The sequence below is a fragment of the Chiloscyllium plagiosum genome, unplaced genomic scaffold (genome assembly GCF_037043375.1).
Source record: "Chiloscyllium plagiosum isolate Xiang-an unplaced genomic scaffold, Cpla_swu_hap1 HiC_scaffold_7, whole genome shotgun sequence".
NCBI classification, from domain to species: domain Eukaryota; kingdom Metazoa; phylum Chordata; class Chondrichthyes; order Orectolobiformes; family Hemiscylliidae; genus Chiloscyllium; species Chiloscyllium plagiosum.
This window is the reverse complement of record NW_028270145.1, coordinates 111,346,202-111,364,935: the sequence shown is the minus strand read 5'-3', so window position 1 is coordinate 111,364,935 and position 18,734 is coordinate 111,346,202. Positions and strand designations below refer to the sequence as shown.

The following is an 18,734-nucleotide window of genomic DNA, read 5'->3' as shown; positions in this document are numbered from 1 at the left end:
ACACTGCTTCTGTACACCAACGCCCAATGATTTCCTAAACCAGCGCCCACAGTGATTCATTACACGAGCGCCCAAAGTGATTCACGACATCAGCGCCCACAGTGATTCACTACACCAGCGCCCAGACTGATTCCCTACACCAGCGCTCACAGTGATTCACGACACCAGCACCCACAGTGATTCCCTACACCAGCGCTCACAGTGATTCACTACACCAGCGCTCACAGTGATTCACTACACCAGCACCCACAGTGATTCACTACACCAGCGCTCACAGTGATTCCCTACACCAGCACCCACAGTGATTCACTACACCAGCGCCCACAGTGATTCACTACACCAGCACCCACAGTGATTCACTACACCAGCGCTCACAGTGATTCACGACACCAGCACCCACAGTGATTCCCTACACCAGCTCCCAGTGATTCCCTACACCAGCTCCCAGTGATTCCCTACACCAGCTCCCAGTGATTCCCTACACCAGCACCCACACTGATTCCCTACGCCAGCGCCCACAGTGATTCCCTACACCAGCTCCCAGTGATTCCCTACACCAGCTCCCAGTGATTCCCTACACCAGCGCCCACACTGATTCCCTACACCAGCGCCCACAGTGATTCCCTACACCAGCTCCCAGTGATTCCCTACACCAGAGCCCACAGTGATTCCCTACACCAGCACCCACAGTGATTCTGTACACCAACGCCCAATGATTCACTACATCAGCGCCCACAGTGATTCACTACACCAGCGCCCACAGTGATTCCCTACACCAACGCCCAATGATTCACTACACCAGCGCCCACAGTGATTCCCTACACCAGCGCCCAGTGATTCCCTACACCAGAGCCCACTGATTCCCTACACCAGCACCCTCAGTGATTCTGTACACCAACGCCCAATGATTCACTACATCAGCGCCCACACTGATTCCCTACACCAGCGCCCACAGTGATTCCCTACACCAGCTCCCAGTGATTCCCTACACCAGAGCCCACTGATTCCCTACACCAGCACCCTCAGTGATTCTGTACACCAACGCCCAATGATTCACTACACCAGCGCCCACAGTGATTCCCTACACCAGCTCCCAGTGATTCCCTACACCAGAGCCCACTGATTCCCTACACCAGCACCCTCAGTGATTCTGTACACCAACGCCCAATGATTCACTACATCAGTGCCCACAGTGATTCACTACACCAGCGCCCAGACTGATTCCCTACACCAGCGCTCACAGTGATTCATGACACCAGCACCCACAGTGATTCACTACACCAGCACCCACAGTGATTCAGTACACAAGCACCCACAGTGAATCCCTACACCAGCACCCACAGTGATTCACTACACCAGCGCCCAGACTGATTCCCTACACCAGCGCTCACAGTGATTCATGACACCAGCACCCACAGTGATTCACTACACCAGCACCCACAGTGATTCAGTACACAAGCACCCACAGTGAATCCCTACACCAGCGCTCACAGTGATTCCCTACACCAGCGCCCACACTAATTCCCCAAACCAACGCTCACAGTGATTCCCTACACCAGCGCCCACAGTGATTCCCTACACCAGCGCCCACAGTGATTCCCTAAACCAGCGTTCACACGGATTCCCTACACCCGCGCCCACAGTGATTCCCTACACCAGCGCCCACAATAATTCCCCATACCAGCGCTCACAGTGATTCCCTACACCAGAGCCCACAGTGATTCCCTACACCAGCGCCCACAGTGATTCCCTATACCAGCTCCCAGTGATTCACTACACCAGCGCCCACAGTGATTCCCTATACCAGCTCCCAGTGATTCACTACACCAGCACCCACAGTGATTCCCTACACCAGCTCCCAGTGATTCCCTACACCAGCGCCCACAGTGATTCACTACACCAGTACCCACAGATATTCCCTACACGAGCACCCAGAGTGATTCCCTACACCAGCACCCAGAGTGATTCCCTACACCAGCTCCCAGTGATTCACTACACCAGCGCCCACAGTGATTCACTACACCAGTACCCACAGATATTCCCTACACGAGCACCCACACTGATTCCCTACACCAGCACCCAGACTGATTCCCTATACCAGCACGCACACTGATTCCCTATACCAGCGCCCGCAGTGATTCTCTACACCAGCACCCACAATGATTCACTACACCAGCGCCCACAGTGATGCACAACACCAGTGCCCAGTGATTACCTACACCAGTGCCCACAGCGATTCCCTGCACCAGCGTCCACAGTGATTCCCTGCGCCAACGCCCAGTGATTCAGTACACCAGCGCCCACAGTGATTCATTACACCAGTGTCCACACTGATTCCCTACACCAGGCCCACAGTGATTCCCTACACCAGCTCCCAGTGATTCACTACACCAGCGCCCACAGTGATTCACTACACCAGCACTCACAGTGATTCACTACACCAGCACCCACAGTGAATCCCTACACCAGCGCCCACACTGATTCACTACACCAGCTCCCACAATGATTCACTACACCAGTACCCACAGATATTCCCTACACGAGCACCCACACTGATTCCCTACACCAGCACCCACACTGATTCCCTTTACCAGCGCCCACAGTGATTCTCTACACCAGCACCCACAGTGATTCCCTACACCAGAGCCCAGTGATTCTCTACACCAGCACCCACAATGATTCACTACACCAGCGCCCACAGTGATGCACAACACCAGTGCCCAGTGATTCCCTACACCAGTGCCCACAGCGATTCCCTGCACCAGCGTCCACAGTGATTCCCTGTGCCAACGCCCAGTGATTCAGTACACCAGCGCCCACAGTGATTCATTACACCAGTGTCCACACTGATTCCCTACACCAGGCCCACAGTGATTCCCTACACCAGCGCCCACAGTGATTCCCTATACCAGCTCCCAGTGATTCACTACACCAGCGCCTAGAGTGATTCACTACACCAGAACCCACTGAGATTCCCTACACCAGCGAACACAATGATTCCCTACACCAGCGCCCACAGTGATTCCCTAAACCAGCGCCCAGTGATTCATTACACCAGCGCCCAGTGATTCATTACACCAACGCCCAGTGATTCACTACACCAGCGCCCAGTGATTCCCTACACCAGCGTCCACACTGATTCCCTACACCAGGCCCACAGTGATTCACTACACCAGCGCCCACAGTGATTCCCTAAACCAGCTCCCAGTGATTCACTACACCAGCGCCCACACTGATTCCCTACACCAGCGCCCACAGTGATTCACTACACCAGCACCCACAGTGATTCCCTACACCAGCGCCCACAGTGATTCCCTACACCAGCGCCCACAATGATTCACTACACCAGCGCCCACAGTGATGCACAACACCAGTGCCCAGTGATTCCCTACACCAGTACCCACAGCGATTCCCTGCACCAGCGTCCACAGTGATTCCCTACACCAGCGCCCACAGTGATTCATTACACCAGTGTCCACAGTGATTCCCTACACCAGCGCCCACAGTGATTCCCTACACCAGCTCCCAGTGATTCACTACACCAGCACCCACAGTGATTCCCTACACCAGCGCTCACAGTGATTCACTACACCAGCGCTCACAGTGATTCCCTACACCAGTACCCACAGCGATTCCCTGCACCAACGCCCACAGTGATTCCCTACACCAGCTCCCAGTGATTCACTACACCAGCACCCACAGTGATTCCCTACACCAGCGCTCACAGTGATTCACTACACCAGCGCCCACAGTGATTCCCTACACCAGCGCCCACACTGATTCCCTACACCAGCGCCCACAGTGATTCCCTACACCAGCGCCCACAGTGATTCACTACACCAGCGCCCACAGTGATTCCCTACACCAGCGCCCACAGTGATTCCCTACACCAGCGCCCACAGTGATTCCCTACACCAGCGCCCACAGTGATTCACTACACCAGCGCCCACAGTGATTCCCTACACCAGCGCCCACAGTGATTCCCTACACCAGCGCCCACAGTGATTCACTACACCAGCGCCCACAGTGATTCCCTACACCAGCGCCCACACTGATTCCCTACACCAGCACCCACAGTGATTCCCTACACCAGCGCTCACAGTGATTCCCTACACCAGCACCCACACTGATCCCCTCCACCAGCGCTCACAGTGATTCACTACACCAGCACCCACAGTGATTCCCTACACCAGCGCCCACAGTGATTCCCTACACCAGCGCCCACAGTGATTCCCTACACCAGCGCCCACAGTGATTCCCTACACCAGCGCCCACAGTGATTCCCTACACCAGCGCCTAGTGATTCATTACACCAGCGCCCACAGTGTTTCACTACACCAGCGCCCACAGTGATTCCCTACACCAGCGCTCACAGTGATTCCCTACACCAGCGCCCGCAGTGATTCCCTACACCAGCACCCGCAGAGATTCCCTCCACCAGCGCCCAGAGTGATTCACTACACCAGCGCCCACAGTGATTTCCTACACCAGCACCCACAGTGATTCCCTACACCAGCGCCCACAGTGATTCCCTACACCAGCGCCCAGAGTGATTCACTACACCAGCGCCCACAGTGATTCCCTACACCAGCGCCCACAGTGATTTCCTACACCAGCACCCACAGTGATTCCCTACACCAGCGCCCACAGTGATTCCCTACACCAGCGCCCACAGTGATTTCCTACACCAGCACCCACAGTGATTCCCTACACCAGCGCTCACAGTGATTCCCTACACCAGCGCCCATAGTGATTCCCTACACCAGCGCCCATAGTGATTCCCTACACCAGCGCCCACAGAGATTCCCTACACCAGCGCCCACAGTGATTCCCTACACCAACGCCCACAGTGATTCCCTACACCAACGCCCACAGTGATTCACTACACCAACACCCACAGTGATTCCCTATGCCAGCGCCCACAGAGATTCACTACACCAGCACCTAGTGATTCACTACACCAGCGCCCACAGTGATTCACTACACCAACACCCACAGTGATTCCCTATGCCAGCGCCCACAGAGATTCCCTACACCAGCGCTCACAGCGATTCCCTCCACCAGCGCCCGCAATGATTTCCTACGCCGGCGCCCACAGAGATTCACTACACCAGCACCTAGTGATTCACTACACCAGCGCCCACAGTGATTCCCTACACCAGCGCCCGCAGTGATTCCCTACGCCAGCGCCCACAGAGATTCCCTACACCAGCGCCCAGAGTGATTCACTACACCAGCGCCCACAGTGATTCCCTACACCAGCGCTCACAGTGATTCCCTACACCAGCGCTCACAGTGATTCACTACACCAGCGCTCACAGTGATTCCCTACACCAGCGCCCAGAGTGATTCCCTACACCAGCGCCCAGAGTGATTCCCTACACCAGCGCTCACAGTGATTCCCTACACCAGCACCCGCAGTGATTCCCTACGCCAGCGCCCACAGAGATTCCCTACGCCAGCGCCCAGAGTGATTCACTACACCAGCGCTCACAGTGATTCACTACACCAGCGCTCACAGTGATTCCCTACACCAGCGCCCAGAGTGATTCCCTACACCAGCGCCCAGAGTGATTCCCTACACCAGCGCCCACAGAGATTCCCTACACCAGCGCCCAGAGTGATTCCCTACACCAGCGCTCACAGTGATTCCCTACACCAGCACCCGCAGTGATTCCCTACACCAGCGCCCACAGAGATTCCCTACACCAGCGCCCAGAGTTATTCACTACACCAGCGCTCACAGTGATTCCCTACACCAGCGCCCAGAGTGATTCACTACACCAGCGCCCACACTGATTCCCTACACCAGCGCCCAGAGTGATTCACTACACCAGCGCCCACAGTGATTCCCTACACCAGCGCCCAGAGTTATTCACTACACCAGCGCTCACACTGATTTCCTACACCAGCGCCCACACTGATTCCCTACACCAGCACCCACAGTGATTCCCTACACCAGCACCCACAGTGATTCCCTACACCAGCGCCCACAGTGATTCCCTACACCAGCGCCCACACTGATTCCCTACACCAGCACCCACAGTGATTCCCTACACCAGCACCCACAGTGATTCACTACACCAGCACCCACAGTGATTCCCTACGCCAGCGCCCACAGAGATTCCCTACACCAGCGCCCAGAGTTATTCACTACACCAGCGCTCACAGTGATTCCCTACACCAGCGCTCACAGTGATTCCCTACGCCAGCGCCCACAGAGGTTCCTTACACCAGCACCCACAGAGATTCCCTACACCAGCGCCCACAGTGATTCCCTACACCAGCACCCACAGTGATTCCCTACACCAGCGCCCACAGAGGTTCCTTACACCAGCACCCACAGTGATTCCCTACACTATCGCCCACAGAGATTCCCTACACTATCGCCCACAGAGATTCCCTACACCAGCGCCCACAGAGATTCCCTACACTATCGCCCACAGAGATTCCCTACACTATCGCCCACAGAGATTCCCTACACCAGCGCCCACAGTGATTCCCGACACCAGCGCTCACAGAGATTCCCTACGCCAGCGCTCACAGTGATTCCCTACACTATCGCCCACAGTGATTCCCTACACCAGCGCTCACAGAGATTCCCTACACCAGCGCTCACAGTGATTCCCTACACCAGCGCCCACAGTGATTCCCTACACTATCGCCCACAGAGATTCCCTACACTATCGCCCACAGAGATTCCCTACACCAGCGCCCACAGTGATTCCCTACACTATCGCCCACAGAGATTCCCTACACTATCGCCCACAGAGATTCCCTACACTATCGCCCACAGAGATTCCCTACACTATCGCCCACAGAGATTCCCTACACCAGCACCCACAGTGATTCCCTACACTATCGCCCACAGAGATTCCCTACACTATCGCCCACAGAGATTCCCTACACCAGCACCCACAGTGATTCCCTACACCAGCGCCCACAGTGATTCCCTACACCAACGCCCACAGAGATTCCCTACGCCAGCGCCCACAGAGGTTCCTTACACTATCGCCCACAGAGATTCCCTACACTATCGCCCACAGTGATTCCCTACACCAGCGCCCACAGAGATTCCCTACACCAACGCCCACAGTGATTCCCTACACCAGCGCCCACAGTGATTCCCTACACCAGCGCTCACAGAGATTCCCTACACCAGCGCCCACAGTGATTCCCTACACTATCGCCCACAGAGATTCCCTACACCAGCACCCACAGTGATTCCCTACACCAGCGCTCACAGTGATTCCCTACACCAGCACCCACAGTGATTCACTACACCAGCGCCCACAGTGATTCACGACACCAGCACCCACAGTGATTCCCTACACCAGCTCCCAGTGATTCCCTACACCAGCTCCCAGTGATTCCCTACACCAGCTCCCAGTGATTCCCTACACCAGCACCCACACTGATTCCCTACGCCAGCGCCCACAGTGATTCCCTACACCAGCTCCCAGTGATTCCCTACACCAGCTCCCAGTGATTCCCTACACCAGCGCCCACACTGATTCCCTACACCAGCGCCCACAGTGATTCCCTACACCAGCTCCCAGTGATTCCCTACACCAGAGCCCACAGTGATTCCCTACACCAGCACCCACAGTGATTCTGTACACCAACGCCCAATGATTCACTACATCAGCGCCCACAGTGATTCACTACACCAGCGCCCACAGTGATTCCCTACACCAACGCCCAATGATTCACTACACCAGCGCCCACAGTGATTCCCTACACCAGCGCCCAGTGATTCCCTACACCAGAGCCCACTGATTCCCTACACCAGCACCCTCAGTGATTCTGTACACCAACGCCCAATGATTCACTACATCAGCGCCCACACTGATTCCCTACACCAGCGCCCACAGTGATTCCCTACACCAGCTCCCAGTGATTCCCTACACCAGAGCCCACTGATTCCCTACACCAGCACCCTCAGTGATTCTGTACACCAACGCCCAATGATTCACTACACCAGCGCCCACAGTGATTCCCTACACCAGCTCCCAGTGATTCCCTACACCAGAGCCCACTGATTCCCTACACCAGCACCCTCAGTGATTCTGTACACCAACGCCCAATGATTCCCTACACCAGCGCCCACAGAGATTCCCTACACCAGCGCCCACAGTGATTCCCTACACCAGCGCTCACAGTGATTCATGACACCAGCACCCACAGTGATTCACTACACCAGCACCCACAGTGATTCAGTACTGTGATTCCCACACTGCGCCCACAGTGATTCCCTACACTATCGCCCACAGAGATTCCCTACACCAGCGCCCACAGTGATTCCCTACACCAGCGCCCACAGTGATTCCCTACACCAGCGCCCACAGTGATTCACTACACCAGCGCCCACAGTGATTCACTACACCAGCGCCCACAGAGATTCCCTACACCAGCGCCCACAGTGATTCCCTACACTATCGCCCACAGAGATTCCCTACACCAGCGCCCACAGTGATTCCCTACACCAGCACCCACACTGATTCCCTACACCAGCACCCACAGTGATTCCCTACACCAGCGCCCACAGTGATTCCCTACACCAGCGCCCACAGTGATTCCCTACACCAGCGCCCACAGAGATTCCCTACACCAGCACCCACAGTGATTCCCTACACCAGCACCCACAGTGATTCCCTACACCAGCACCCACAGTGATTCCCTACACCAGCACCCACAGTGATTCCCTACACCAGCGCCCACAGTGATTCCCTACACCAGCGCCCACAGTGATTCCCTACACCAGCACCCACAGTGATTCCCTACACCAGCACCCACAGTGATTCCCTACACCAGCACCCACAGTGATTCCCTACACCAGCACCCACAGTGATTCCCTACACCAGCACCCACAGTGATTCCCTACACCAGCACCCACACTGATTCCCTACACCAGCACCCACAGTGATTCCCTACACCAGCACCCACAGTGATTCCCTACACTATCGCCCACAGTGATTCCCTACACCAGCACCCACACTGATTCCCTACACCAGCACCCACAGTGATTCCCTACACCAGCACCCACAGTGATTCCCTACACTATCGCCCACAGTGATTCACTACACCAGCGCCCACAGTGATTCCCTACACCAGCACCCACAGTGATTCCCTACACCAGCACCCACAGTGATTCCCTACACCAGCGCCCACAGTGATTCCCTACGCCAGCGCCCACAGTGATTCACTACACCAGTGCCCACAGTGATTCCCTACACCAGCGCCCACAGTGATTCCCTACACCAGCGCCCACAGAGATTCCCTACACTATCGCCCACAGAGATTCCCTACACTATCGCCCACAGAGATTCCCTACACTATCGCCCACAGTGATTCCCTACACCAGCGCCCACAGTGATTCCCTATACAATTACACAAACACCTCTCCTGGCCACAGGGGAAATAGCGACAGGGACAGGCAGACACCAGGAACACCGGCCACATTCTCTCCCCACCTGTCCCTAGGAGGCATTAGATTCCACCTTATGGTTTACCGCACAAGATATCCCGCTATCCCGGCTTCTAACATACCTGATCCCGTGGGAATAGAGAATGAAAAGAACGATCCAGGTAGTCTTCTACTGTGGTCGATCCCTCCCACTTCGGAAAATGGACCAAAGTCTTCTGCACATGGAATAATAGGGAGAAAATAATCAGTTATCAATTTTTTTAATATGATACCAATAAATGATCCTTACAAATAAAGAGGCATTTGCACTGATGTGAATACTCACTGATATCTCTCAGCCTAATGACAGTACTGGTCACTACCCTATGGGAAGGATATGATTGCAATGAAGGGGGTGCAAAGGAGATTCACCAGGAGGTTGCCTGGGATGGAACATTTCAGCGATGAACATGCTGGGTTAGGATTGTTGCCTTTGGTGCACAGAAACCCGATAGAGGGCCTGACAGAGGTGGAAAGATTATGAAGGGCACGTTCAGGGTGCATAGGAAACAGCTGCTCGCCTTCGTTGAAGGGTCAGTAATAACAGGGCTTAATTCTAAGGTGAACGGTAGGAGGCTTAAAGGGGATTTGAGGAAACCGTGTTCACCCACAGAGTGATGGGAGTCTGGAATGCACTGCCTAGGAGAGTAATTGAGGCAGGAAACCACAGAACCTTTAAAATGATGGCCAGTGGGTTGAACGTGGGATTAGTCAGAGATAGGTCAATGTAATCTTGATGGTCTGAAAATCCTCTCTCGTGGCTCTATAACACAAGGAGCACAGAGGTTTTGGAGGACTGTGGGCAGTTACAGTAGGAAAGGGGTATGAACAAGGCCACGAAGGGACTTAAGCATGAGGATGAGAACTTTAAAACTGTTTCCTGGTTTGGCAACATCTCAAACATGGGCCAGCAAGCACAGGAGGTCATATGGTCATACAGCACGGAAACAGACCCTTCAGTCCAACTCGTCTGCGCTAACCAGATATCCTAAATTAATCCAGACCCATTTGCCAGCATTTGGACCATATCCCTCTAAACCCTTCCTATCATATACCCATCCAGATGCCTTTTAAATGTTGTGATTGTACCAGCCTCCACCACTCCTTCTGGCAGCTTATTGCATTCATGTACCACCCTCTGTGTGAAAAAGTTGCCCCTCAGGTTCTTTTTAAATTTTTCCCCTCTCACCCTAAACCTATGCCTTCTAGTTGTGGACTAGCCCATCCCAAGGAAAAGACCTAGGCTATTCACCCTATCCATGTTTCTCATGATTTTGTAACCCTCTATACTGTCACCTCTCAGCCTTCAACACACCTTAGAAAGAACGCCCCAGCCTATCCAGCCTCTCCCTTTGGCTCAATCCTCCAACCCAGCAACATCCTTGTAAATCTGTTTTGAGTCCCTTCAAGTTTAACAACATCGTTCCTATAGCAGGGAGACTAGAGCAGACGAATGGTCGAGAAGTAGCAGAGTTGTGATTGAACTGAAGTTCGTCCTTGGACTAGTTATAGAATGTCAGATCCTCAGAATCAATACAGTGGGCTACAATGGCCCATTGTATCTGCACCAGTTCTATTAACTAGTCAGGTCGTCTTACCCAGTGCCAGTCTCATGTCTTTTCCCTGTAGGCCTGCACATCATAATGATCCAAATAACCATCCAATGCCCCCTCATGGATGCCTCAGTTGAACCTGCCCTCTCCACGTTTTCAGGCAGTGCATTCCAGGCCCTAACTACTCGCTAGCGAAAAAGGATTTCTCACATCACCCTTGATTTGTTTGCACGCTTAAATCCGTGCCCTCTCGTTCTGGTTACTTTTACAAATGGGAACAACTTCTACCCAATCTGCTGTGTTACATCCCACAGTGGGGGTCGCTTGGGATCCTGTGGGGGTTGGCTGACAAATCACACAGTGAACTTTGAGGTGTACGTGTTGAGGAATAAGGCAAAGCAGGAAGACAAAAGCAGTGCATCCTCACCAAACAGCTCTGCAAAAGGATCTCGCCCACCGAAGAATTCCCTGAATACTTCATCAGGGCTTCGGAATGAAAACATAAAGCCTGGGAACTCTGTATTCATCGTGGGACCTCTGCCACCTGTTAGAAATAAAAACATTAAAATATTCAAGTCAAAAACTGCAATATGTATGTTAAAACACACGTGTACTAAATGTAGCGAGCAAGCTAATAAAGCTACTTAATAAAAACAAACCAAAAAGCAGTGTCCATTTCTCGAAAGTTAAAGCTCATAAGCAAAAGGGTCACATCAGACTTTTACGGAACATTGTTTAGATCATGAGAGAATGCTGATACTGGAACCCTTTTGGTTTGGACTCCCTGGGCAAATTAATTAAATTCTACCCTATCAAATAGAACAAGAACACAACAGCACACTTCGGCCCTCCGAGCCTGCGCTGACACATTTTGCCCTTCCATACTAAAACTGTCTTCACTTACAGAATCCGTATCCCTCTATTCCCCTCCTACTCATGTATTTGTCCAGGTGTTTCTTGAATGCTGCTACTGTGTCTGCTTCCACCCCCTCCTCTGGCAGCGTGTTCCAGGCAGTCACCACCTTTTGTGTGAAAAACTTGCCACGCACATCTCCTTTAAACATCCCCCCTCCCGCACCTTGAACCTGTGATCCCTAGTAATTGACCCCTCCACCCTGGGAAAACCCTCATACTTTTCACTCGATCCTTGACACTCTCAATCTTTTAAACTTCTAACAGGTCGGCCCCTCAATCTCCTATGTTCCAGTGAAAACAAACCCAGTCTATCCAAGCTTTCTTCATCGCTAAAATCTCCCCATGCCAGGCAACATCCTGGTAAACCTTTTGTGTACCCTCCCCAAAGCATCCACATCCTTCTGGTTGTGTAGTGACCAGAACTGTACACAATATTCCAAGTGTGGCCTCACTAAAGTTCTATGAAACTGCAGCATAACTAGTCTATCCTTATACTCAATGCCCCTTCCAATGAAGGTCAGCATGCCATAGACCTTTTTGATCTCCTTATCTACCTGCGCTGCCCTCTTCAGTGATCTGTGGGCCTGCACACCCAGATCCCTCTGCATATCAATACTCCTCAGGGTTCTGCCATTTACTGTATAATTTCCATCTGTACTTGATCTTTCAAAATGCATCACCTCATATTTGCCCGGATTAAACTCCATCTGCCATTTTTCTGCCCATGCCTCCAACTGATCTATATTCTGCCGTATCCTCTGACAATCCTCCTCACTATCTACAACTCCACCAATCTTGGTATCGTCCACAAACTTACTAATTAGATCAGCTATGTTTTCTTGCAAATCATTTTTGTAGATCAGGAATAGCAGAGGTCCCAGCACTGATCCCTGAGGAACACCACTAATCACAACCCTCCATTCCAAAAAGCATCCCTCTGTCTCCTGTGATTAAGCCAGTTCTGTATCCATCTTGCCAGCTCACCCTGATACCATGTGACTTCCCCTTATGTACCAGTCTGCCATAAGGGACCTTGTCAAAGGCTTTACTGAAGTCCATGTCAATAACATCAACCACTTTTTCCTCAATCATCTTTGTCACCTCCTCAAAAAACTTGATCAAGTTAGTGAGACACGACCTCCCCTGCACAAAACCGTGCTGTCTATTGTTACTAAGTCAATTTGCTTCTGAATGTGTATGGATCTTATCCCTGAGAATGTTTTCCAATAATTTCCCTACCACTACCGAGGCTACAGGCCTGAAGTTTCCTGGATTATTCCTGTTACCCTTCTTAAACAATAGGACAGTATTGGCTGTTCCCCAGTCCTCTAGGACCTCACCTGTGGCCAAAGAGGATGCTAAGATGTTTGCCAATGCTCCAGCAATTTGTTCTCGTCTCCCTCAATATTCTGGGATAGATCCCATCAGGACCCGGTGACTTATCTACCTTAATGCTAATGGCATGCTCTCCTTCATAGAGAGAGGATTTGAGAATTGGATTAAGGATGTCTTGTTGCAGTTATACAGGCTCTTGGTTGAGGCCAGATCTTGAGTACTGTGTGCAGTTTTCATCACCTATCCCAAGGAAGGACATTCTTGCTATTGTGGGAAGGCAGCGATGGTTCACCAATGATTTGCGGAATGGCGTATGAGAAAAGACAGGATGGACTGCACTTGTATTCACTGGAATTTAGAAGAATGAGGGGGAATCTCATAAAGACATATAAAATCCTGATGGGACTGGACTGGCTAGATGTTCCCAATATTGGGAATATCCAGAACAAGGGGGTCACAGCCTAAGAATAAGGGTGAGCCATTCAGGACTGAAATCAGGAAGAATTTCTTCACTCAGAGTTGGGAACCTGTGGAATTCTCTCCCATAAGAAGCTGCTGGAGCCAGTTCACTAGATCTATTCAAGAGGGAGCTGGATGTGGCCCTTGCGACTAAAGGGATCAAGGAGTTATGGAGAGAAAGCGGGAATACGATACTGAGATTGTATTGAATGGTGGTGCAGGCCCGAAGGGCCAAATAGCCTACTCCTGCGCCTATTTTCTGTGTTTCTATACTAATATGTTTTAAGATGCACAACGCCTCTTCTTTCTAAATTGCAACTTGGCTTAAAAATTTGACACTTCCTTCTGTGAGGTCATCCTCTCCTGATTCCTTCTGTTTGGTGAATACTGACACAAAATATTCATTTAGTGCCCTCACCTACTACTTCTGGCAAATACTAATCTTAAACCCCTCAAGTCGGAATTAAAATCTATTGGTTTTGAGCTTAAAAGCTTCTATTATCCCTCACAATACATAGTTCTTGGGAAAGGGGAAGCTGTAACACAGTCGCATTGTCGCTGGACTAACAATCCAGAGACCCAGGTCGTGTTATAAGTGGAAGACCCTGCCCCCCCGGGACAGAAAGTCCAAGATTCAAGTCCCACCTAACCCAGTCTCATGTCACTGCATGCAGGTAGATTAAAATAACTGCACTGCTGCTTGGTGGTGGATAGTAAAAGGGAAATGAATAATTTGAAACAAGTAATATGCTCTTACCGGATCCAACTAATCCATCCTTTCCATACCTGTCATAAACTTCTCGTTTGCTTTCTACAAACAAAAGGTGAAGAAAGTTAAGTGGTGCATATATCACATTAATATTTTGTGGCGCAGAAACAGGCTATTCAGCCTGAAATAGCCCAGACTGTTCCTATGCCACACCACTGTCCACTTAATCTCACATCATGACTTTCTCATCTTCCCTCCCTCCATCATGGTACATCCAGATTCCTCTTAAATGCATCTATTGTATTGTTCACCTCAATTAATTCACTTGGCAGCAAGTTCTACATTCCCAGAACTGGGTAAAATGGATCAAACAGGAGAGTGGGGACATAGAAACAGGCAATACATTACCACCCCCCTCTTCCATGCTGTGCACTGCTTTGAATGAGCAAGCAACTTTATTTTGGGGATAGTTTGCTGACATCAAAACGCCTTCAAAATCTACAATATCACAACGTTCTTGATATTGGATCTCTGTGTTGCTCCGAATTCTCAGATTGCCTTTTTATCAAAAAGAACATGTCGATATTGTGGTCTAGGGAAGGGATGGGTTGGGAGAAACAGAGATGCAGTGGTAATTGTTGTACGCAGCTGTAAGCATACAAAGAAGGGTGAAGTAACATCATGATATGTGCTCCCGTCATTAGGATAAAAAGGACTGTTCCTGTAAGGAGCTAACCAGAGTCCAGAGGGATGTGCGTGTAACTCACATTACAAGTTGGCAGAATGTTCAGTTTGTGTTAACAGCACGTATCTGAAGTAGTGATGTGTACTTACTCTTAGTTAAGTCTGATGTCTCAAGAGGCTATCATATATCTTAGATGCAAGTAGCTATTATGTAATTATCCAATAATTACTACAGAACAGATGTTTACTGATTATCAAGAGCAAGTCCATCTTCCGCTGGTATATGGGCATCCTTCCAAAACTTACATTAATCTACAATAAGCAGGATTGGCTGTAACAAATCTACCAGTAAAATATTGTCAGTACCAGCAACCAACATTATAAGATGCTAAAATAAAACAAAAAACTGTGATAGCTGGAAATATGAAAGAAAAACAGAAATTGCTGGAGAAGCTCAGCAGGTCTGGCAGCAGCTGTGGAAAGAAAAATAGTGTTATTGTTTCGAATCCAGTTACTCTTCTGTAGAGATGTTCTTGAAGATGTTCTCTGGCCTCAAAACACTAACTCTGCTTTGTCTCCACACATGTTGCTGGACCTGATGAGTTTCTAAAGCAATTCTAACCTTGTATGTTATGCACTAGGACACTCAGATCTTTGCAACCTCTCATTATTTAAGACAATGTGCTATTTTTTATTCTTCCTGCCAAATGGACAATTTCACATTTTCCCACATTATACACTATTTACCAGATCTTTGCCCAGTCAATTAACCTATCTTTATCTCTTTGTAGGCTCTTCACAACTCACTTTGCTATCTACCTTCGTGTCATCAGCAAATTCGACTACCACACCTTCAGCTCCTTAATCCAAATCATTTATATAAATTATGAGTTGAGGTCTCTGTAGCACATCACTTGCCGGCACTCAATACCTGTAATATTTCGTAAATTTCACTTTGGAAATAGAACCAGTTTAACTCAAGATTGGGGTACAGACAGACTTCAACCTCACACCTTTAATGCATTGTCTGAGCTGAGGTCTCACCTCTTGTTATAAAACCTTACATTATCTTGAGAAGGTGACTTAACAGAAGTTCTGGTTTTTACATGTTAATGAACTAAAACCTGCAACCCATTCTAAAAAAAGAAAGACTTAACCACTATCCAGGTTTGTTCAATATATCATTTCAGTTGCATGAAACTGTGATCTTTTGCTAAAAATTCTGTGTCTTGTGGTCCTGCTCCACAACTACCTGAAGGAGATGCAGTGCTCTGAAAGCTAGTACTTCCAAATAAACCTGTTGGACTATACCCTGGTGTTGTGGGATTTTTAACTTTGTCCAGTTAGCCAGCCAAGCTTCTACCCAAGACAATACACGACTGTCTACACCATGAGTTTTTTATTTTCCTCAATAACCTTTGATGTGGCATCGTATCAAATGCCTTCTGAATAGAGCAGTACAGCCACAGGTTCCACTTTATCTATAACACAAGTTACCCTTTCAAGAACTCAAAAAATTAGCTAAACCTGATTTTCCTTTAATAAAATCATGTTGGTTCCACCCGATTACCTCAAACTTATCAAATGCCCTGTTATCACATCTTTCATAATAGGTTCTAACATTCCCCGAAGACAAATGTTAAACTAAATGACACAGAATTTCCTGCTTTCTGCCTCCCTCCCTTTTGAATAAGCAGTTACAATAGCTATTTTCCAATCTAAAGGAACCGTAACCGAATCTAATGATTTTTGAAAAATTTAAAATGAAGTATTAACCATCTGACTAGCTACTCAGAGTCATAGAGATGTACAGCACGGAAACAGACCCTTCAGTCCAACTCATCCATGCCAACCAGATAACCTAAATTAATCTAGTCCCAATTGCCAGCACTTGGCCCATATCCTTCCACACCCTTCCTAGTCATATACCCATTCAGATTCCTTTTAAATGTTGGAATTGTACCAACCTCCATTATTTCCTCTGGCAGCTCATTCCAGACACGCACCATCCTCTGCATAAAAACTTTGCCCCCTTTTAAATCTTTCCCCTTTCACCTTAAATCTATGACCTCTTGTTTTGGACTCCCTCACTGCAGGGGAAAAAAGTTTAACTATTTTCCCTATTCATGCCCCTGATGATTTTATATACCGCTATGAGATCACCTCTCAGCTCCAGGGAAAACAGCCCCAGCCTATTCAGCCTCTCCCTGTAGCTCAAACCCTCCAACCCTGGCAACATCCTTGTAAATCTTTTCTGAACCCTTTCAAGTTTCACAACATCTTTCCTATAGCTGGGAGACCAGAATTGAACACAGTTCTTTTGAGATCCTAGGATGAAATCCATCAGAACTAGGGGACTTGTCAACTTCTAGTTCCAGCAATTTACTCAGCACTACTTCCCTGGTAATTGTAATTTGAGTTCCTCCAGCCCTTTCAATGCCTGACTTATAGCTCTTTCCAGGGTGCTACTTGGATCCTCTCTCGTGAAGACCGACACAAAATATCTGTTCAATTTGACTGCTATCACTTTATCCTCCATTATTAATTCCTCAGACTCATTTTATAAGACCAATACTTGTTTTGTTCACTCTTCCCTCTTAAATATCTGAAGGAACTGTTTTGATATGTTTAACAGCATGACAGCATGAAGGAACTGGATTAACATCAACAGAAATGCGGTCCATAACACAGGCACGGGGGAGTTGAGGGGTTACTCAGTGACAGTGCAAGGGAGCTACATTAACATCAGTAGAGATACAGTTAGTTACACAGGGCACTGGGAGAGTGGGAGGTTAACTCAATGACAGTGTCAGGGAGCTGGATTAATATCAAAGATACAGTCAATAGCACAGGGCACAGTGCGAAGAGTTACTCTGTGTCAGTGTGAGGGAGCTGGATTAACATCAAACAGAGATACAGTCAATAACATGTAGTGCAGGTGAGGGATAACAGTGACAGTGTGAGAAGGAGTTGGATGGACTGTCGTGTAATATGGTGCTCCAGTATGAACCACACTGAGTCTCTTCATTGATATATATTGTAATTAAGAAATTCCATGAAAATTAACAAGGGAAAGCACTGGAAATAAAAGAGCAGAAAAGTATGTTGAATATCGATTCACTATCAGATCCTTGTAAAGAAATCTGGTATAAGACATTTCGGCTAAACAAGGGTTCCATCACATTGGAAATGGCAGCACAGTGGTAATACAACTCGATTGTTAAATTCAGATGAGTTCTAACCTCATCAAAGCAGCTTCAGGGAATCAAGTTCTATTTAATTAAATAAAATTCGTAATAAAAAACTAGCACGAGACTTCTGAAATGGCCTAGCAGGAAACTCCATTGTCAAGAAAGTGCTTTGTCATCACTTGAGAGAGATAGTACAGGACTAACGGGAAGCTACATAAATGTAATTTGGGTGAAACAAAAGCCAAAGAACAAAGGACCACTGGAAACCGGAAACATAATCAGAAACTGTTGGAAAAATTCTGTAGGTCTGGCAGCATCTGTGGAGAGAAAGCAGAGTTAATGTTAACTTCAGCTCTGAAGAAGGGTCACTGGACTCAAAGTGTTAACTCTGCTTTCTCTCCACTGATGCTGCCAGACCTGCT

The 18,734-nt window shown here is 49.2% G+C and overlaps 1 protein-coding gene across 4 annotated transcripts in view; it reads right to left on the bottom strand.

The window, feature by feature from the left end:
* The window catches only part of dnajb2 (DnaJ heat shock protein family (Hsp40) member B2), a 99,363-nt gene that overhangs the window by 54,316 nt on the left and 26,313 nt on the right, over positions 1-18,734 (bottom strand). For all 4 annotated transcript variants that reach the window (XM_043694299.2, XM_043694300.2, XM_087989354.1 and 1 more), the window contains exons 4-6: positions 14,486-14,539; positions 11,447-11,563; positions 9,550-9,642 (exon numbers count right to left, since the gene is read on the bottom strand). In XM_043694299.2, coding sequence (XP_043550234.2) covers positions 9,550-9,642; positions 11,447-11,563; positions 14,486-14,539 — 264 coding nt within the window. The remainder of the gene's footprint in view (positions 1-9,549; positions 9,643-11,446; positions 11,564-14,485; positions 14,540-18,734) is intronic.